The following is a 21,342-nucleotide window of genomic DNA, read 5'->3' as shown; positions in this document are numbered from 1 at the left end:
TCCCTTGCAGGCATGCAGAGGTTGGGATGGTACATACCGGCTCTCCAGGAAGCCCACGTGGCCCAACTTCACCATCATCTCCCTGCAGTCAGAGAAAGGATAACAGTGTCACACAGAGAAGTTCAGGGAGGAGGGAGAGTCAGCTGGGTGGATACCGCCTCCACCTTCCACAAAACCTGCATTTTTCTCCTTTTCTTGTGTTGGACAGCCCCTTAGTCAACCCAGTGCCTAGAAGGCAGAGCTTCGCATCCAGAGAATCTCAGCTTCCTCTTCTTTTTGGAAAAGCAAGTTGCTAGTCCTTAAGTCCTTGAGGTGATACATTAGAAATGATTTATGATGCATGATCATTATTGCTGGCATCAACTCACCTGGCTACAGGGTGAAACCCTCTTCTCCTCCCTTCCGCGGTACCACATCCCATGGCACCACCCCCACTTCCAAATTCCCCTTTTCCCCATCAATAACCAGGACTTACCCTCTCGCCGTCTTCCCCGTGGGGACCAGGGACGCCCTGGGAGCCACTGTCACCCTAGGGTGGAGGAGGAGAGAAACACATGATCAGCCAATAAATCTAGCCTGGTTTAAATGGCTGCCTCCAGCTCCTTCCCTCAAAGAACTCTGGGAAGTGTCGTTTCCTGATGGAATTAGGAAAGCTGAGTTCCTTTGGCCTCCGTCTGACCCCCTGTGCCTTTAGCAGCTTTAGAAGACACAGTTGTTCAACAGGGGTGGCTCTGAGACACAGAAGTTCAACAGGTGCATTCGGTAAGGAAGAAAGGCTTCACTTGTGGGATTTTTTGCATGTCACGCCACTGTTGAAAACGCCAGGGGTGGGGGGCGGACCAAGGAATTGGGAACCCGAAACAATTCCCACAATTCCTTGGGCAAGCCACAACAGTTTAGCCCAAGGCCTGGGATGACTTGGAGGTATGCTGCCAGCCCTCCCACCATGTCCCTCCCCACTTCACTCACCCGGTGTCCTTTCTCCCCTGGAAGGCCCGGCAGCCCATCGAACCCACGGTCGCCCTGCAGGGAGAAGAGAAAGACCAGTATTTCTGAGCACTGTAACCTGCAACAAGGGCAAATCCCAAGGAATTACACACAGTGCTAGCCCTCATGAAACTCTGTGCCCACAACATCCTCTAGGGGTTAGCCAAAGCCCTGGCCGAACATACCTCAGAAGCGCAGCAAAAGCCCTTCCGCCTGGAGGTACCATCTTACCTTCATGCCAGACTCCCCCGGCATTCCCCGGGCCCCATCAGCTCCTGCACGACCCTGTGGGACGGATGGACAGACAGACAGGGTGAGATGAAGCTCATCCCATTTGCCTCAGACCTGCTTGTCATCTTCCCTTGCTTTCAACATTATATTATACTGTTATTGTTATTGTTATTATTGTTATTATTATTATTCCATGACCTTTTTGGCTTGTTAGCTGCCTTGACTGATCTTAGAGAAAGGCAGAATAAAAAGTCAGAAATAAATAATAAACGAACTTACTCGGCGGCCCGACTTCCCTGGGGGGCCAGTTAGTCCCTGTGGCCCCCGTGGCCCCTAGATGGAGAGAAGAAGAAAGAGGGCCTTACTAGGGGGCTTGATAGGGGAATGCCCCGCTTGTCCCAACCCCCCATTTGACATGGAGCGGGAAAGAAAGGGGGCAGGATGTGGGGAAGGGTTGGCAAAGGCGTGGGGAACCTTTTGGGTTTGAGGGACAAACTGGGGCTCCGGACAAGCCCATCTGTGGCCACATGCCAGCACACACACTCCTCACATGCATATTCACTCTCCACTCACCTCACAAATACACACACTCCTCTCTCTCTCTCTCTCTCTCTCTCTCTGACACACACACACACACACACCCCTACACACATGCTCTCCTCACATAAGAATATGAGGACATGAGAAGAGCCCTGCTGGATGAGACCCAGGGTCCATCTAGTCCCCCATTCTGTTCACACAGTGGCCAACCAGCTGTCGACCAGGGACCCACAAGCAGGGCATGAGCGCAACGGCACCCTCCTGCCCATGTTCCCCAGCAACCGGTGTAGATAGGCTCACTGCCTCTAGTACATGGAGGGAGCACGTAGCCTTCAGTACTAGTAGCCATGGATAGCCTTTTCCTCCAGGAATTTGTCCAACCCTCTTTTAAAGCCATCCAAACCGGTGGCCCTCACGACACCGTGTGGCAGCGAATTCCATAGTTTAGCTGTGCGCTGTTAAACTATGGATGCGCTATGGACGCTCATGCACGTGGACATGCACTCACGCACACACACTCCATGCACACACTGTCCTCACATACACACACTCCCTCCTCTCTCACACACGCTCTCCATCCTCACACACGTGCCGGCGCTTGCGCATAACTCTTCTCATGCATGCATACGCTCTCTCCACACGCCCTCTCCCTACCCACGAAGACACCCAGCCGCCCCATGCACGCTCTCCACACCCAGGGATGCACACCCTCCATGCACACACACACACCCATCCACTGTCCACACCCGTACCCTCTCCACGCCCACCATGCGCTCCCCACTCGTGAAAGTGCCCCCCACCCCAGGACAGCCATTGGGCTTTTAGAAAGCCTCTGTTGGCATGGAGGGTGCTTTCTAACGGTGTGATGGCAGTGCAGGATGGTCCCATTTTTAAGGGCGGCCACAGCGTTGGGGGAGGGGAGGGGGAGCCCTGCATTCCCCAGCAGGCTTTTAAAGGCTGAAATGCAGCACGGCTGTGGTGGAAAGCAGGGGGAGCCTCTTATCTCTGTCCAGCTCAGAGATTTCCCTCTCTGGGGGGAGAAGCGGGCTGGCCTGATGGGGGCCCCACACAGGCCACATCCAGCCCTCCGGCAGCCCTGCAGTAGCAGAACGAGGGCTTGTGCTGGCCGCGTTTTGGACCAAAGCACAGCTGCAGAGGTCTTCTGAGCCGGTGCTGTGTTTCTAAAGCAGGGGTACAGGGCTGTGCCCCCACATCTTCAGCTACATCCGGGGGCTGCAGCAGCCTCCAGCATCAGTGTTCTCAGAGCCGGGGGGTCAGAAAAGGCCAGTGCAAAGAAGGGTGGGACGGGGCCGTGGTTGTGGGCTCACAGCTGAGGTCAGAGGCCGCATTACCTGAGGACCAAAGTCTCCATGCTCCCCCTTCATGCCATTGCTGCCGGGTTGACCCTGGAAGAGAAAGGCATCGTGGTTACTTGGGCATTGAGGACTGCCGGTTTCACCTGGATTCTCCAGACCAGCCGCTGAGCTGGAAGGGAAGCTTGCCCGTCTCACCACCGCTCCTTAAACCTGCAAGGCAGCCTGGGGCATGTCGCTGGCACTGCCTTCCTTCCGAAGGGCGACTCTCCCACTTTGCACGGGGAAAACTAGATAACCTGCCACTGCAGGGGGATTCGTTAATATGTAGCCACCCCTGAACAGGGCAGCATCAGTATATTAAAGGACACAGCAACAGCAACACGTTTTGGTTGTGATTTGGAGGCACCTCGGGTTCATTCACACAGAAGCTGCAGGAGAAACATGTGTGCACACCAGTCAAAGCTTCCAGCACATCCAAGCATGTCCTCCTGCTCTGAACCCCAGCGAACAATAGACACAACACACACACACAGCCACATACCCTGGACCTCTCCCACCCTTGCCTGGCCCCAAAGACAAAAATACTCACCAACGGCCCAGGGCGGCCCGTGTATCCCATAGGTCCAGGGGGCCCCCGTAAGGCCAGCTGGGGAACAAAGAAAGGGGGGCAGGAGGTTATACACCAGCCAAACAAAATGGGGACCCCAAGAGGGCACCAGGAATAAAAAAGGGGGGCAGCCTGTGAACTTCTCAGGCAAATGTCCTCCATCTTTATAGGGCCTAAAGCAGTTTTCCCATCTGAGCAATGAGTCTTCTGTGCACACTCTTTGGAGTTCCCTTCAAATCCATCCCAAGGACCCTCGCAGCTGTCCAACTCCCTCCCCCGTAAGCCCATCAGCTGCTCCCCCTCTTCTTCTTGTCTTTAACGCTCCCTCTCAGTGGCTCCTCCTCCCCCTGCAAGCCCCACCCCACGCCCAGCCTGGTCCACCCTTGGCAACTCATGCCGCCTCCGATGAATGCAATTGTCATGGTGGCCAGAACAGCACCCTAAAAAGGAACCAGGTCAAGCGCACCTGAGTTTTACTGGGGGCACATCTGTGGTTCAAAAAGAGGACAGTGGACTGGGGGCGGGGGCTTCTAGGGAGAGACCCCATGGTCTAGATTTGGGGGCACATTAGTTTTCCTCCAAGCTGCAGTTCAGTTGCATTAGAGTTGGAAGTGCAATGTGGCTGTGTGAGAGATTTGGAAGGTGAAACCTGAAATGTCTCTCCAGAGAGAGTTCCCAAAGGCACTGAAGTTCCACCTTTACTGGGACTCCGGAGGAACAGCAGACTGCAATCTCTGGATCTCAGAAGGCAGTGGGCTCTCCATCATGAGAGGTTTTCAAGCAGAGCCTGGATTACCACCTATCAGCCGTGGATTTCCTGCATTGGCAACATGGGGTTGGACTAGATGCCCTCTTGGATCCCTTCCAACACGAGGATTCTAAGATTCTATAACTACTCCGTTGGGATTTGTCTTTTTAAAAAACGTTTTAACTCTTTTAACCATTGTTTTATTCTTATCATGTTGTTCACCGCTCCGAAATCTTCTGATGAGGAGTGGTATGTAAATATTGTAAATAATAATAATAATAATACTTCCCGGCCTTTGTTATAATAATAATAAAGGTGGGAAGCACTCCCTTAAAAGTCCAAGTGGGCATCCAAACAACCATTGCCCAGAAAGGAAGACCAGTGCACTTTGAGGGACGTTGCGAGAGGGTGCGAAACGTACTGAGGGCTTCTTTCTACACAAAGTTTCTTCGCCATCTTCTCCCCACCCACCCATCCTGCACGCGCGCACACACCCAACCACACACACACCCAACCACACTCACACGGGCTTGTTGCAAGATGGCTTGGGCTTGGGCCTCCTGGGCTGCCACCACCGGTCCCTTGCCGCCTCCACTGCTCCCGAAGCGGAACTGAAGCAGGAAAAGAGGAATGTGTGAGGCTCGGCCTTCTGCATCGCGGCTGCACAGCCTTCCCAGGTGTGAAGAGACCCTTCCCTTGAGCCCAGCCCCGGTGGGCTTTGCTATGGGCCGGGTGGGTAGAACATTCTAGAATCAGCCTTCTCCCAACCCGGTGCCCTCCAGATGTATTGGGCTACAACTCCCAGCATTCTGGACCATTGGCCATCCTTGCTGGGGCTGGTGGGAGCTGAAGTCCAAAACATCTGAACGGCACCAGGCTGTTCAAGGAACTAGATCATCTCCCAAGTTTCCTGGACCTTTGAAGATTCAGTCTGCACTTTTCTAGATTTGTCTACCAGAGATATACAGCTCCACATCGTCACATTGGGCCTAGATGCCTTGAGTAATATTTCTGGCAAAAAAGCGGGATCTAAATAAAATAGGTAAACAAGCAAACAAACGAACAACCTTCTTTTTTGTTTTGTTTTGCAACATTTCTAACCCACTTTTCAATTTAAAAATGCCAATGTAAAACATTGATTGATGGATTGAAGAGTGTCTTGATCCACCCGTTGCAGTGGTAGAGGCCATTCTAGCCTGCTAGGACTCCACCACCTCGTCCTCACTTCTAAGCCACTTTTCAAAATATGAACTTTTTCCAAGGCAGTGTACAAATATGGTAAGATCATTTTAAAGCAAACATCAACGTGAGTTTAAAATAATAAAAAGAGCAATATGAGCCATTTCCTACCAGCCATCCCATCATAAGTTATAAAACGTTTATACACAGCCTTTGAAAACAAGATGCAAGATCCAGAAACCCCTCTACAGAATAATCCTGTGTTAATGCACTGAGAATCCACCAAGAACAAGAAAAGCAGCAGAGAAGCGGCACCAAACAGAACCAAACTTTGTGATTTGGAGGCCTCAATAGAATTCCTTCACAATCCATAAAAGTTTGGGGAAACAGAAACGTTTTTACCTGGCACATAAAACTCTGTAAAGCTAGCACCAGGGAGGGAGCTTCATAACTGAGGGGCCCACCACTGAAAAGGCTCCCCCGAGCCCCCATGTGCTACTTGCCTAATCTCTGAAGGTGAGGTTATCCAGAGCAGGGCTTCCAAAGAAGATCTAAGTACATCCCTACCACATTCCTAGAGCTACAAATGCTCTGGATTTTCTAGACTTCTACATCTCTCTCTCTGGATTCCTCTAGACTCTTTGATTCTCATGCATGACATGGAGCTCCTCCTTATTGACACAGAGTCCCTCCTCCCTAATCTCTCGCTGCCAGCAGAGATCTAGAACCTTGAGGACTCAGCTCCATCATTCACACATTCTGGAGTAACACCCCTGAAGTGCTCTCCTTCCATTAAAAAAGAAGAAACACGCAAGTTAAATTTGGATCCCTCCATAACCGCTAGTTTGATCCTGTTCTAGAGCACATCTGGTTCTAACACCAGAATTGCATTTTCCCCGTTCTACACTTCCCCACCCCCCACTAAAAACCCCAAGCCCCACCCCATAAATCTCCATACTGTTCCCAGTTCTAGGTCACTAACAGTGCAATCGTAGACGTGTCAACTCAGAAGTAAGCCCCACTGAATTAAATGGGACTCACTCCCAGGGACACTAGGTTTGGGCTCTTGTCTCCAGGCTGCCCCCTGCTGGATGTTCCTGGACCTGCAGCTCTTTTGGAACCCCCTTCAGTTCTTCTCACCCGCCCGCCTGCCTTCTTCCTAGTCGGCCAGCTCGCCTCTCTCCTTCCGGGACATGACCTCGCTCTGATGCAAAATTTGAGAAGACAGGAGACTCTCCAGAGCGTGGCCGCTGGCTCCAGGGATGCGTAGCCTGAGGATGCAGGGGCATGGGGTGGCCAGGTGCCCCACTGTACAGAGCACAGCCCTCTATTCAAAGGGCTCTCCAGCCCAGGTCCGTTTCATTCATTTACACCCCGCCTTTTCCTCCAAGGAGCCCGAAGTGGAGTACATGATCCTCCTGTCCTCCATTTTATCCTCACAACAATGCTGTGAGGTAGGTTAGACTGAGAGTCAAGGATTGGCTCAAAGACACCCAGGGAGCTTCACGGCCGAGTGGGGACTCGAACCCGGGTCTCCCGAGCCCCAGTCCAACCCTCTCACCACTGCACCACCCTGGATCTTTCTCTCTCCAAGGAAACAACCTGAAGAAGGGTGAGCGGCGGAGACTGGCCTTGAAGATGCCCATCCACAGTGAGCGGAGTGGGAAGACACAGGTCCCCTGGTCCCAGCCCTCCCCGCTGGGCCAGGGGTGCTGAACTCGAGGGCCAAAAATCAGAGAAGCTTTCAGGGGCAGCATTCCAGGGGTGGGCGGGACCGAAGGCGAACAGGGCAGGGCAAATACCCCAAATACCAGCAGTTTGTAATGGTGCTGTGGGATGCTGCCTTTCATCTTGGTTCCTACTTCGGTTTGATTCTGTTATTGTGCTTTATGGTTTTAAGCTTTGACTTGTAAACCGGCCAGAGAGCTGCAACTAATGGGAGGTTCAGAAATGTAATAGATGGACGGACGGACGGACGGACAGACAGACAGACAGACATTTTAGCTTAAAGCTCTTACTGACAGTAACTTAGCAGAGGCATGGGGGAAAGCTGCACAAAAGCCAAGGAAACCACCAGATGATTGACAGTCAGGGAAAGGGGTGGAGCCAAGAGGAGGGGCGTGGCCATCTGGCACCAGATTTGACCCCAGGGACTTGGGCTCAACACCCCCTGCAAGAGATAAGATGGATTGTATTTCCATTTAAATGGGAGTAACTATTTCTAAATGGGTGTCTCTGCATGTAAATCAGCCTGCTGAATGGAAACCAGTGTCCTCTTTGGCCCTCTTGTGACGCTCTTCCTCTTCTTTGGGTGGCAGGCAAGCGGCCACCCTAAACGGAAGGCGAGCTGATTTGTGGCCTCACTACGGTCTCCTTGCAACTCCCCACCCCCCCGGCTACAACCCCAGCATTAACCCATCACAGTTGGCCCCCTACCGACTCACCGGGAGCATCATGGAGGTACCGGGGGGTCCGGGGAGACCGTCAGACCCAGGGAGACCAGGGCGTCCTGGAGGACCCTGTTGGGGAGAAGGAGACCACTGAGCCGAACGCTTCCGGGCAGGATGGGAAGCAGCCGCTCACGCGCATATTCCCAGACACGCATAAACAAACGCGCAAAGGTGGGTATGCGCAAACCTAGCAATGTGCACGTTGGCGGCCACGGTTCGTAGGAGTTGGGAGCAAAGGGAGCCTTGGAATTTGAACATAGAACGCGATGGTGGTCCGTCTCTCGACCGGAATAATCTGCTCTGAGTGGCTGGAGCTCTCTGGGGTCTCCAGCTGAGAAGGCTCTTTCCCACGACCTGCCACCAGTCCTTTTAATTGGAGCGCTTGGGTCCTTCTCCATGTGAAACGGATGCCCCATCTCTGAGCGAGAGGCCCACCCAACAGCCTCCATATGCTGGGCACGACGGCTTCGAATGCAGCCTTCTCCAAGCTGGTGCCTTCCAGATGTGTGGGACTACAACTCCCAGAGGTCCCAGCCAGCCTGGCCATTGGCATGCTGGGAGCTACTTCGGGAGGGCCCCAGCTTCCCATAAGGCTGCTTTCATGCTTTCCTAATCCCACAGGGAGCTGCAGCACCACATCTCAGCCGCTGGAGATATGGTGGGAAAAGGGCACCTCGGTCCACGTGCGGAGCAGAACTGAGTCACCACAACCTGCCTCCGCGTACGGAAGGGGGCAAGTTAGGGGGCGCAGCTCCCCAGTCAGAGGGTGCAGCTTCTAGAGACTTATACCCCCCCGCCCCGAGGACTGTTCTTCTAAGGAGTTAGCCTGGCTTAAGCTGAGTGGCCCCTTCATGGATCACTGCCTTGTTGTGGCGAAGGGGCTTGCGTAACTCAGTGAAGCCATAAGCTATGCCGTGCAGGGCCACCCAAGACGGACAGGTCATGGCGGAGAGTTCTGACAAAATGTGGTCCACTGGAGAAGGAAATGGCAACCCACTCCAGTATTCTTGCCAAGAAAACCCCATGGAACGTATCACAAGGCTAAAAGAGATGACGCCGGAAGATGAGCCCCTCAGGTCGGAAGGTGTCCAATATGCTACTGGGGAAGAGCAGAGGGTATTTCCAAGTAGCGCCAGAAAGAGTGAAGCGGCTGGGCCAAACCCGAAAGGACACTCAGCTGTGGATGTGTCTGGTGGTGAAAAGAAAATCCGATGCTGTAAAGAACAATATTGTTTAGGAACCTGGAATGTCAGATCAATGAATCAAGGTAAGCTGGAGGTGGTCAAACATGAGATGGCAAGATTGAACATCGACATCTTGGGAATCAGCGAACTAAAATGGACAGGCATGGGCGAATTTAATTCAGGTGACCATCATATCTACTATTGTGGGCAAGAATCCCTTAGAAGAAATGGAGTAGCACTCATAGTCAACAAAAGGGTGGGAAAAGCAGTACTGGGGTACAATTTTAAAAATGATAGAATGATCTCAGTACGAATCCAAGGCAAACCATTCAACATCACAGTAATTCAAGTCTATGCCCCAACCACTGAGGCCGAAGAAGCTGAGGTTGATCGGTTCTATGAAGACCTACAACACCTTCTAGAACTAACACCAAAAAAAGATGTCCTCTTCATCACAGGGGATTGGAATGCTAAAGTAGGAAGTCAAGAAATCACCGGGATAACAGGCAGGCATGGCCTTGGTGTACAAAATGAAGCAGGACAAAAGCTAATAGAGTTTTGCCAAGAGAACATGCTGATCATAGCAAACACTCTTTTCCAACAGCACAAGAGGCGACTCTACACATGGACGTCACCAGATGGTCAATATCGAAATCAGATTGATTATGTCCTTTGCAGCCAAAGATGGAGAAGCTCCATACAGTCAGTAAAAACAAGACCTGGAGCTGACTGTGGCTCAGATCATGAGCTGCTTCTTGCAAAATTTCGGCTTAAATTGAAGAATGTAGGGAAAACCACTAAACCGCTCAGGTATGACCTAAATCATATCCCTGTTGAATATACAGTGGAGGTGAGGAATAGATTTCAGGGATTAGACCTGATAGACAGAGTGCCTGAGGAACTATGGACAGAGGTCCGTAAGATTGTTCAGGAGGCAGCAACTCAATCCATCCCAAAGAAAAAGAAATGCAAGAAAGCAAAGTGGCTGTCTGATGAGGCTTTACAAGTAGCTGAGGAAAGAAGGGAAGCGAAAAGCAAGGGAGAAAGGGGAAGATATACCCAACTGAATGCAGAGTTCCAGAGAATAGCAAGGAGAGACAAGAAGGCCTTCTTAAATGAACAATGCAAAGAAATCGAGGAAAACAACAGAATGGGAAAGACTAGAGATCTCTTCAAGAAAATTGGAGATCTCAAGGGAACGTTTTGTGCAAAGACGGGCGTGATAAAGGACAAAGAAGGCAGGGACCTAACAGAAGCAGATGAGATTAAGAAGAGGTGGCAAGAATACACAGAAGAACTATACAGGAAAGATCTGAATGTCCCTGATAGCCATGATAGTGCGGTCACTGAACTTGAGCCGGACATCCTCGAGAGTGAAGTCAAGTGGGCCTTAGGAAGCATTAGTAACAACAAAGCTAGCGGAGATGACAGTATTCCAGCCGAGCTATTTAAAATCCTAAAAGATGATGCTGTTAAAGTGCTGCATTCAATAAGCCAACAAATCTGGAACACTCAACAGTGGCCACAAGACTGGAAAAGGTCAGTTTACATTCCAATTCCAAAGAAGGGCAACGCCAAAGACTGTTCAAACTACCGCACAATTGTGCTCATTTCACATGCCAGCAAGGTGATGCTCAAAATCCTACAAGCTAGGCTTCAGCAGTATGCGAACCGAGAACTACTGGAAGTACAAGCTGGGTTTAGAAGAGGCAGAGGAACTAGAGATCAAATCGCCAACATTCGCTGCATCATGGAGAAAGCAAAAGAATTCCAGAAAAATGTCTATTTCTGCTTCATTGACTATGCTAAAGCCTTTGATTGTGTGGATCACAACAAACTGTGGCAAATTCTTAAAGTGATGGGAGTACCAGACCACCTCACCTGTCTCCTGAGAAACCTGTACGAGGGTCAAGAAGCAACAGTAAAAACCAGACATGGAACAACCGATTGGTTCAAAATTGGGAAAGGAGTACGACAAGGCTGCATATTGTCACCCTGCTTATTTAACTTATATGCAGAGTACATCATGAGAAATGCCGGGTTAGATGAATCAGAGGTCGGAATTAAGATTGCTGGGAGAATTATCAACAACCTCCGATATGCAGACGATACCACCCTAATGGCAGAAAGCGAAGAGGATCTCAAGAGCCTCTTGTTGAGGGTGAAAGAGGAGAGTGCAAAAGCAGGTTTGAAACTCAACATTCAAAAAACGAAGATCATGGCATCTGGCCCCATCACTTCCTGGCATATAGAAGGGGAAGAAATGGAAGCAGTGACAGATTTTACTTTCTTGGGCTCCAAGATCACCGCAGACGGTGACTGTAGCCATGACATTAAAAGACGCTTGCTCCTTGGGAGGAAAGCTATGGCCAACCTAGACAGCATAGTAAGAAGCAGAGACATCACCTTGCCGACAAAGGTCCGTCTAATCAAAGCTATGGTTTTCCCAGTAGTAATGTATGGCTGTGAGAGCTGGACTATAAGGAAGGCTGAGCGCCGAAGAATGGATGCTTGCGAACTGTGGTGCTGGAGAAGACTCTTACGAGTGCCCTGGACTGCAAGGAGGTCAAATCAGTCCATCCTAAAGGAAATCAACCCTGACTGCTCATTGGAAGGACAGATCCTGAAGCTGAAGCTCCAATATTTTGGCCACCTAATGCGAAGAGAAAACTCCCTGGAAAAGACCCTGATGCTGGGAAAGACTGAAGGCAAAAGGAGAAGGGGACGGCAGAGGATGAGATGGCTAGATAGCATCACGGATGCAATGAATATGAACTTGAGCACGCTCCGGGAGAGAGCGCAGGACAGGAAGGCCTGGCGTGCTCTGGTCCGTGGGGTCACGAAGAGTCGGACACGACTGAACGACTGAACAACAACAAAGCTGAGTGGAGGGGGAAGCCACTTGCAGCGACTGGACATACAAAGACACACGTGGAAGGGGAGCGTCTCAGGGCCGGCTCCAGCTTTCGGAGGGCCCTTGGCCAAGACACCATCCCCTGTGGCCCCCTCAGGGAGTCTGCCTTCTCGCCTCCATGGTCACTGGATTGCCATGCATTGCCGCCACTTGCTTGCAACTCTGGGAGGGTCTTGTCAGCAGGCCCCTGCTGGGCCTCAGCAGATGCCCAAACATGCCCACCCTTGGCGCCAGCCCTGGACAGCCCTATATCCTTGCACCCTACTAAGAAAATTGCCCTTTACAGACGCCCTCGCTTGCCCCCCTCACCCTCTTCCTGGAGAGGGAAACTTCTGTACCCTGCCCCCCCATCTCACCCCCTTGCCCCATGCTCTTCTCCAGGGACATGGTCACGTTTCTGCCCACATAGCGCTGGTGCTTCACACTCACCCTTTCCCCAGAGTCACCGGAAGGTCCGGGGGGTCCCTGGGTGCCTGGCGGCCCACTTATACCCTGCAGGGCAGAAGACACGAAAGAGCTCCGTTGGGATCCTTGCACCGGCGAGGGGGACAGAAGACGGGAGACCTAAGCCGCGTCAGGCCCATTACCTCCCACCCCAGCCCAGGGAGCGGCACGGCTCTTACCGGAGGTCCTTCTGAGCCAGGGGGACCCTCCACCAGCATGCCCTGCGGAGGAAGAAGGAGATGGAGACACACACAGGGGTGAGGCAGGAGACACGGCAGCCGTGGCCGCCTCCTTGCACAGACACAGAGAGCCCTGCCTTGGCATAGCAGGATTCTGTCTCTCTTCCCTCTCCCATGAAAGAGGTCATTGTTTACACCAGAGAGAGGGAGAGAGAGACGGGGGGGGGGCTGTTATTTCATGGTTATCCTGAGATAAACACTCAGATGATATGCAAAACAAGGCATCCAGGGGTGGCCAAGACACACCGGCTTACGGAGTATCTCAGGTCATTCACAGGTCACCGCGTTTCTCCAGGGAATTCTGAAATGCCCAAGTGAGGCAGCACAGGAGTTGAGAGCCCCGATCCTGCCGCGGCCTGGCAACCCTCATTTCTGCCTCTTTTTAGGAGAGCTTGCAAATAGCTTGGGAGCTTGCAAATAGGCCAAAGGATGGTATGAATTCAGGGGCCGTTTTCCCAACTGAAGGTGCAAACAGGCCCTCGGACTCCAGTCTTTGCAGCCGCCATGAAAGAAACGGTCGCCAAACTGCCCCTGCCGGATCATATTGCAGATTGATTTATTATTTCTTGCCATGTCGTTTATATCACACTTCTGTGCATTAAAAAAAAAATACACTTGGAAATGCAACGTATGAAACCATTCATAACAGCCCAAACAAACAAATCAATCGAAAGAACGCTGAAAAGTGATAGTTTTTTAAACAGACTCACTTGTTCATACAATTAGGACTCTGGAAGAGCCAGACAAAAGAATGTCCGTGCAAACACTAGGATGTGTGCCATTTTGCACGAGTGTGGTGTGACTGCAGAATTGCACAAGGTAAACAGCTCCAAATGTGGATTGGGCTGTGTTCATGTCATGATCCCGGATGGGACTGAGAAAGTGGCGCTAGGAGAAGGCCTCAACTTCCTCGCCGGGGCGGCGGGGGGGGGGGGGGGCAGCAGTCTTTAAGGGATGCGAAGAGAACGCTTGAAAGTGTGAGGATAACAATGCTTGTTGCAATCTCAGAAGCTGGAGAAATGTCGGAACAAGACTTCCCTCCCAGTGGTTGGGCCTTCGGTGCGATTTGCAAAAGCAGAATGATGCAAACCAGTCAAAGGCAGAATTGATTATGCAAAAACAAGAGAAATCATGCACATTTCGAGAAATTATACAGGTTGTGGAATTTGGATCAGCTTTGAGATCCAATTTTATTTTTATTTGCACTTTTTAGCACGCACGGCCCAGCGTATATCCCTCCTCCGCAGTCCTAACTAACTCCTCCCGCCCTTGCCCCACGGGCCAGGATGCCCCAAGAACTTACAGGTTCAAAGACAGCCGGTTCCCCTTTCTCTCCTTTGTAGCCTCTAGCTCCACGCACCGCCTGTGGGAAACACACATGTAACCACAAAGAGGGGTCCAGTCAGTATAATGGAACCACAACCTCCCCCCACCCCATATGTGTTATCCTTCTACCCACCCACACCCCCGGCCTCTAGTTCGGGAAGGAGGAGGGAGGGTGTCTTTGCATGAGAAAACATATTTGCATGAGAAAACAGGCCCCAATCCTGGCATGACCAGTTCAGTGCAGGGAGAAGGTGGGCTCTCAAGGAAAAGTCCAAGGGGTGAGCTGTGTTTGCAGGGAACTTAGTTGTGGGATCATTTCACCATCCACACACATGATCGGTTATGTTAACCTTCCCCAACCTGGTGCCCTTGAGAGGGGTCAGACTACACCTCCCATCATTCCTGGGATGATGGGAGTTGTAAGTCTGACCCCTCTCAAGGACACCAGGTTGGGGAAGAGTGGGTTATGTGAACTTTAGTCAAACTAACACCCCAGGGATGTGTCAAATCAGGCACTCTCTCTGTATACATTTTGGGGGGGCGGGGGACCTTCCATGATGCTGAAATGATAAGATCTCGATCCTAAATGCATTTCCTTGGGAGTAAATCCTGGTGCTAAGGATTGTAGCTGGGCACTAGCAAACTATTCTCAGAGCAAAACTGGAATGCTCATGAGATCTAGGGGGAAATAAAACGATGCTCATTTGTATAGTTAATTGATTTAAATGTAGCTATTGAAGACTATAATAACAACAACACACAACAGGAAAAGATGGGTCACAATCCTAAACAAACCTCAAAAGTAGGTCCCATGGTAATCAATGCAGCCTGCTTCCAAATAAGTCTCACTGAACGCAGTGGGAGCTAATTCTGAGTAAAGGATTGGTGTGCTGTACAACCAGATTAATTCTGGGCTAAAGGGAATTGGGAATTCCTAACCAGCAATTAAAACGCGAAGGAGGAACAGAGCAGTATCAGTGCAAAACTTCAGTGCATTTTGCTTAAAAAAAAATAGGGCAGGTCTTGAGTAAGGATAGGAGCAGGCAATAAAAAGTTATTGGTGTCAAAATGGACTGGCATTTATCAGCATTATCAGCAAAAAACACACACACACACACAAAAACCAACAACTAAGCTCCAAGCAAACCTGTAGGGAAGTCTAACTAGGGCTTGAGTAAAATTGGGAAAGGTAAAATCTGAGCTATTGTGGGAAACGTTTTTAAGGTTTGGGTTTTTTTTTTTAAGGATCTGGTTTTAAGTAATTTCTACATGAAATAAGAAGAAATCCTGAGATGTTTGGATGCCATCCATTTCAGATGCCTTGAGTCTCCGAGTCTGAATCAAAGGTGAGCCACAGTGTCCAGAATTTCTTCTAATTTTAAACAGGATTTATTAAAATCCATATAGTAAACAAACAAACCCAGCAACCTGAAAATGTTGCCCACAATAGCTCAGAATTTAGTGATATACCTCTACAAAGAAAGGCCTCCATTGGGAGGCCGCAAGATCATATATTTCCTCTCCTGCAAACCTTCCTCCTGTAGTTCAGGGCTTTAAGGCTCATTGGGATGACCCCAAAGTGAGCTCATGGATCCCACATCCTGTTTGGTTTGAGGAAGAAAATGATGAGCAAAACCGACACCGTACACAGGAGGAGGAGGGTCAGGAGGGGTGTGTGTTAGGGAACGGGGGGTACCCTTCCAAGATGGTAGCGTGGCGTGTAAATTACCATGTCCCCTTGGGGGGCTTCTGCCCTTCCCCCAACATCAGTAATTGAGGCCAGTGCTAGTACCATACTGGGGAAGGGGGCTGCCTGCAGAGATGGCCCAGTTGTACGATGACATCATAGGGCATGTGATGACATCAGAGAACAGGGAGGAAGCACTCAAGAAGCTTGCCTGCTGCCATTGCCCCGAAAACAAAAGGGGAGGCAACCCATTTCTGGGCAAACCAATCTGACAGTTGAAAACATCAACAAGTAAGGAAAGAGAGGAAACGACATCACCAAAGAGAGATGATATCACAGTAAATAGTTGGGAAGAGACACACATGGCGAGGCAGTTACAAACTAAATAAAAACGTAATAAAATGGAAATCCCAGAAAATGGTGATGAGCACCGAAAAAGACAGCATGACAAACATCGAACAACTGGACAGTGCAGGAAACGATGTCGTGAGACGTACAGAGGAGGGTCATAACAAACGGGAAGTTTTCACATAGAAAAGGAAGTACTGCTGCCACACAGTGGCGAATGGTGGCAAAGACAGGAGGAAGTGACGACTTCAAAACAGGAAGTGACACAGAGCCAGCAGGAAATCGATAACATCAAACAGGAAGTAACAATAGCAAACGATATCCGCAGCCATCCTCCAAATAACACCAAACGGAGAGAGAGGAATGACAACTGTACACCACAAACAAGGTTACAGGCAGGAAGAAACTTCACAACATAGCAGCCAACTTGCAACAAACATATGAGGAGAAAACAGCAAGAGGTAGCAAATAAGTACAGTATTGCCGAGATAAGAAGTTTGGTTGCATCAGGCCGCAAGACTACAACGCAGAAGCCAATCAGTAAGCCAACCAACAGCCAGGAGGAAGTGACATCACAGCGCACCACAGACAAATACAACCAACAAGACGTGTACCGCGAATCAGGAAAATGTAGCAACACTGTGACATAACAGGAGAAGACGGGCGCCCCAGAGAAAGGCATCAAGGGCCCCCAGGAAGGGGGCAGCTCCCCACTTACGCCTCCACTGTGGGGGGTCTCAGCTGAGAGCACGGGGCCCAGCTCCGACGGCTCCGCCCCCTCGCCATAGTTCTTATAGACGTATTCATACTCCAGACCCACACCTGGCACCTCCTCTTCCGTGAACACCTCCTCCTCGGTGGGACGTGGGCTGGGCACTTCCTCCTGACCCCCATGCAGGGTGGGAACCCGACAACGCATTAGAGGAGGAAAATAGCGCTGGGCCCCATGCCCACAGCCCTCCCTGAGGATTCCCATGCAGCCCACCCCTCTGCCAGACAAACAACAAGGGATCCCAGCTCAGCTCATCCTTGCCTATCAGTTCACCCTCCTCTTCCAGAGAACCCAGGTGTGCGGAACCTGTGCTTTACCCCCATTGGGCCCTCCTTCTTGCAGGATCAAGAAAGCGCCCAGCTGCTCTAACAATAGTCAGCCCCTCTCTCTCAGTCTCTCGTTTCCCACCAACTCAGGAACATGCTATGGAGCAAACATCCTCCTATCCCTCCAATACCATGCTGGGATTGCGGGGGGGGGGGGGGCATTTACCTCTACCCATGGCGATGAGGAGGCAGGAGGTGACACCTCCCCTGTGGGGTTCTCTTCCCAGTAAGTGTCTTCCGCATCAGGAGGTAGGGTGTAGTCGGGGTACTCGTGAGCCCCCCAGGGCTCCTCTGTGGTAAGTGGACCCCCATCCTTGGGAGGGGGGTGATATTAATGATGCACCATGGTGGTGGAGGTAGTGCAAGGAGCAAAGGGCCAACGGGGAATACAAGGAGGAATTAAATGTGTATGAGAGAGACAGAGATGGTTGGTGTGTTGAGGAAGGAATGGCTCGACGGAGGGAGAGAAAAATTGGAGGGTACATGAGATGAACGGTGAGGGTGAATAAAATGAGGGGAATGAGGGGTTGAATAAAAGGATGGGTATGAGATGGAGGGGTGGGCGGATAGATGGATGAATTCGAGCAGAACAGACGAACCGATCAAACAAAAAGAAAGAGAGGAGAAGAAGAGGACACCGTTAGTTAGTCCAAACTTCCCTTCTTGTGCCCCAGAGGCAGAAGGGGAGGATTCCTAGTCCTGGATCATTTTCCCTCTCAGGGACAAATTGATCTCAACCTCCCCCGCCCCCCACAGCTGGACAAGGAAGCCAGCACTTTGGGGGGGGGGGTCCATTTCCAGGAAGAGAGCTTCAAGAGAAATGCAGAGCCAAAACTTGGAAGGGGTGTGTGGAGCAGATGTGGTTTGCCTCCCCCTTGGGGCCCCAAATCCAATCCAGCCCCCCGCCCGAGAGGGGCGGCCTTCCAGAGTTTTGTGGCTGTTGCAGGCTCCTTTCTCTTGCTCTGGGGGGCTTCCCAATGGCCCGCGCTGGGGGACGTGCACGACACAGTTAACAAAGACACAGACAGGGGGAGACACACAGACACAGACAGCTGAGAGAGGGGCTGGGGTATCTGCGGAGGGGGGCAATTAACATTGCCTGTCCCCTCGGATCCCAGGCCATGCTCCACACAGGCCTGCATCCTTCCCTCTTGCTCTACCTGCTGGTAGCTGTTTCCCGGCGTCCGGGTTCCGCCGGCGCCAGCGTATGCCTGGCCCCCCGATTTGCCCTGGGAGTTTTTCGTGGCTGAGGATTTGCCCCCCGAAGTTGCCTTGGTGCTGGCACTGCCACCGCTGTAGGACTTGCCCGAGGACTTCCCGTTGCCGGGAGACTTTCCGTTGCTGGGATATTTAGAACCGCCAGGGTACTTCCCGTTTTTGGCCCCCGTCTTGACATAGGTGGGCGACGTGCCTATTAACTGGCGTTTCTGGGGCTGCTTCAGTTTGGGCTTGGCGGGGGCATTGCCCTTGGCTGGTTTCTAGCGATGACGATGATGAAGGAGGTTAGGATGGTGATGAAGGTGATGGTGATGAAGATGGAGAAGCAGGGAAGCACATGGCACAGGAAGCAAAGACAAATAGAAGCATGAGTTCAACAGCAGAAAACAGCGAACAGGGGCTGCTTCGACCTTGACATACCAACTCCTTGTTTCCCCCGGAGGTCTCTCTCACCCTTTCCCTTCCTCCTTCCCTTCCTCCTCCCTTCCCAATCCCTAATACAGATGGCCTTCTCTTCTGTGGCACCCTGGTTGTGGGATGCCCTCCCCTTGCAGGCCCAATTGGCGCAGACATTGGTTTCATTTCGGCGCCAAGTTAAAACATGGCTTTTCACCAAAGCCATTGAGGACTAATTGAATTCCCTAAAGTTGCACACTGTTTTAACTGGTTTATTGTTTTAGATTTTTAAATTGGCATTAGCTTGTTTAATTGTTTAATATGTTTTAGCTGTTTAATTGTATTTAATATGTATTAACTTGTTTAATTGTTTAATATGTTTTAGCAGGAGAGAGCATGCCGACTGGTGGTAAACAATACTTATTTACTTACTTACTTACTTACTTACTTACTTACTTACTTACTTACAATATTTATATACCACTTGATAACTCGAACAGATTTCAGAGCAGTGAACACAAAAGATAAAACAGTAAAATCGTAAATAGATTAAAACACCACATTAAAATTACACTTATTAAAAACACGATGCCAATAAAAACTGTGACTGGTCAGTTAAGGAATGCCTCCTGGAATAGTGCTGTTTTCAGGAGACCCTGGAAACAACGCAGTGTCAGTGCCTGCCTGACTTCCAGGGGCAGGGAGTTCCAAAGAAAGGGGGCCGCCACACTGAATGCTCTTCTCCTGGTGGCCTCCAATCGGGCCATGGGTCCATCTGGAACCACCAGGAGAAAGCCCTCCGATGACCTCAGTGACCGGGCAGGTTGGTGAGGCAGAAGGCACTCTCTTGGTTATCCTGATCCCAAGTGGTTTAGGGCTTTGTACACTAGTACTACCGGGCCTTAAACCTGGCCCAGTAGCAAATAGGCAGCCAGTCCAGTTCCCTCAGTGAGGGAGTTACATGCTGGAAAGGGGCAGCTCCCGACAAGAGCTGAGCTGTTGCGTTCTGCACTAGCTCCAGCTTCTGGACCAGCCTCAAGGGCAGCCCCACCTAGAGCACGTTGCAGTAATCCAGCCTTGAGGTTCCTAGCGCCTGGACCACTGTGGCCAAGCTATCCCTGTCCGGGAAAGGCTGTAGCTGGCAAACCAGCGGAACTCCGAGCCGCCAAAGATGGTGGGGATGGATTGGGGACGGGAGGAACGAGTCCTTGGACCACTTTAACGGGGTGAGCTGAGGGGTGCAGGGTGAGTGCAGAAGGCCCAGGGACCTGCCCCAATGGCAGCAAAATGGGCTGCCCACCCACAGAATGGCCGTTTATTTATGTATTTGATTTGAGCTCCGCCATTCTACCAAAACTGGCACTCCAGGCGGCTCACAGTCACTGATCAAAAGAACAATACGCAACTACATTAAAACGCAATTAAAACACAACAGGTCATCCAGACATGCGATGAAGAAACCACAGAGGCCAGCCACCACAATAGCCACCCTAGCTGGGGGTGATGGGAGTTGTAGTCCAACGCACCCAGAGGGCGCCTGGCGGGGAAGCCTGACATAGGCCCCCAGTCGCCGAACTATCCGCTCACCGTAACCCACTCAGGCAGGGGCAACCAGACAGAGTTTCTGGCAAAGGCACCTGTTTGAGGGGGCTCCACTTTGACCGGCGCCTGGCTCCTACGCTTCTCCAGCACTTCACAGGTGGAAGCAGGGATGCCTGCCTCCCCGCCTCCTAGCCTCACGCCCGTGCGCCCCCTCAACTGTTCACGCCAAGGGTCTACGCCTGACAGCCCACCCCCCAATTGCGCAGGGCTCCTCTGCCTGCTGTGGCCTTCCTGCATTTACTCCCCAGGAGCCAGTCCTGCCTGCTGGTGTCTGAAGAAACAGGAGTTAGGCTGCAATGCTACGTGCGCTTACCTGGGAGTAAGTTCCAACAAACACACTGGCTGCCGTCAAATGTGACCAGGGGCACTGTTGGATCTCGGACCATGTGGCCTGGGTCCTGAATCTTTTCCCCAGGGTCCTGGATCTCTTCTACAGAGGTCCTTTGATACCATTTTTTTTTTCTCCACTTAACTGCCATGCAGGGGGCCATTTTCAAGGGAGACTGCAGCTGGCGAGGGAAGGGCTAACTCTCCCCTTCCCACATGCAGCAACACCTCCGCCCCCCCCCCGCCTCCCCAAAATATTCCAACTTTTTCCATTGGTTTGGGATGATCTGGGCCAGGGTGCAAATTAATTGAAGAATTTGATTCATTTCAGATTATATGGATGAGGAATTAATTGGCTGCCTTTGCAAGCCAATTAATGAAATTTAAATAAATACTAGTAATTATTTCTAAAATGTCCATATGTAGATAGAAATTAGCATATCTAGACTGTACACAGACTTGTGTCTAATGGGCCTGGCAAATGCCTAGCAACACCCCTGG

At 51.1% G+C, this 21,342-nt stretch overlaps 1 protein-coding gene across 1 annotated transcript in view; it reads right to left on the bottom strand.

The window, feature by feature from the left end:
* Nucleotides 1–21,342, bottom strand: part of COL11A2 (collagen type XI alpha 2 chain) — a 96,041-nt gene that overhangs the window by 59,880 nt on the left and 14,819 nt on the right. Inside the window, exons 6-20 of the mRNA XM_084830270.1 lie at nt 18,459–18,776; nt 17,465–17,611; nt 16,919–17,083; nt 14,143–14,202; nt 12,780–12,821; nt 12,586–12,648; nt 8,053–8,127; nt 4,954–5,040; nt 3,664–3,720; nt 3,111–3,164; nt 1,498–1,551; nt 1,219–1,272; nt 970–1,023; nt 476–529; nt 38–82 (exon numbers count right to left, since the gene is read on the bottom strand). Coding sequence (XP_084686396.1) covers nt 38–82; nt 476–529; nt 970–1,023; nt 1,219–1,272; nt 1,498–1,551; nt 3,111–3,164; nt 3,664–3,720; nt 4,954–5,040; nt 8,053–8,127; nt 12,586–12,648; nt 12,780–12,821; nt 14,143–14,202; nt 16,919–17,083; nt 17,465–17,611; nt 18,459–18,776 — 1,329 coding nt within the window. The remainder of the gene's footprint in view (nt 1–37; nt 83–475; nt 530–969; nt 1,024–1,218; nt 1,273–1,497; nt 1,552–3,110; nt 3,165–3,663; nt 3,721–4,953; nt 5,041–8,052; nt 8,128–12,585; nt 12,649–12,779; nt 12,822–14,142; nt 14,203–16,918; nt 17,084–17,464; nt 17,612–18,458; nt 18,777–21,342) is intronic.

The sequence above is a fragment of the Heloderma suspectum genome, chromosome 2, assembly GCF_057233095.1.
Source record: "Heloderma suspectum isolate Gila_16-S chromosome 2, 16-S_ref, whole genome shotgun sequence".
NCBI classification, from domain to species: domain Eukaryota; kingdom Metazoa; phylum Chordata; class Lepidosauria; order Squamata; family Helodermatidae; genus Heloderma; species Heloderma suspectum.
Note: the sequence above shows the minus strand (reverse complement) of the source record. Positions and strands in the feature narration are given on the sequence as shown.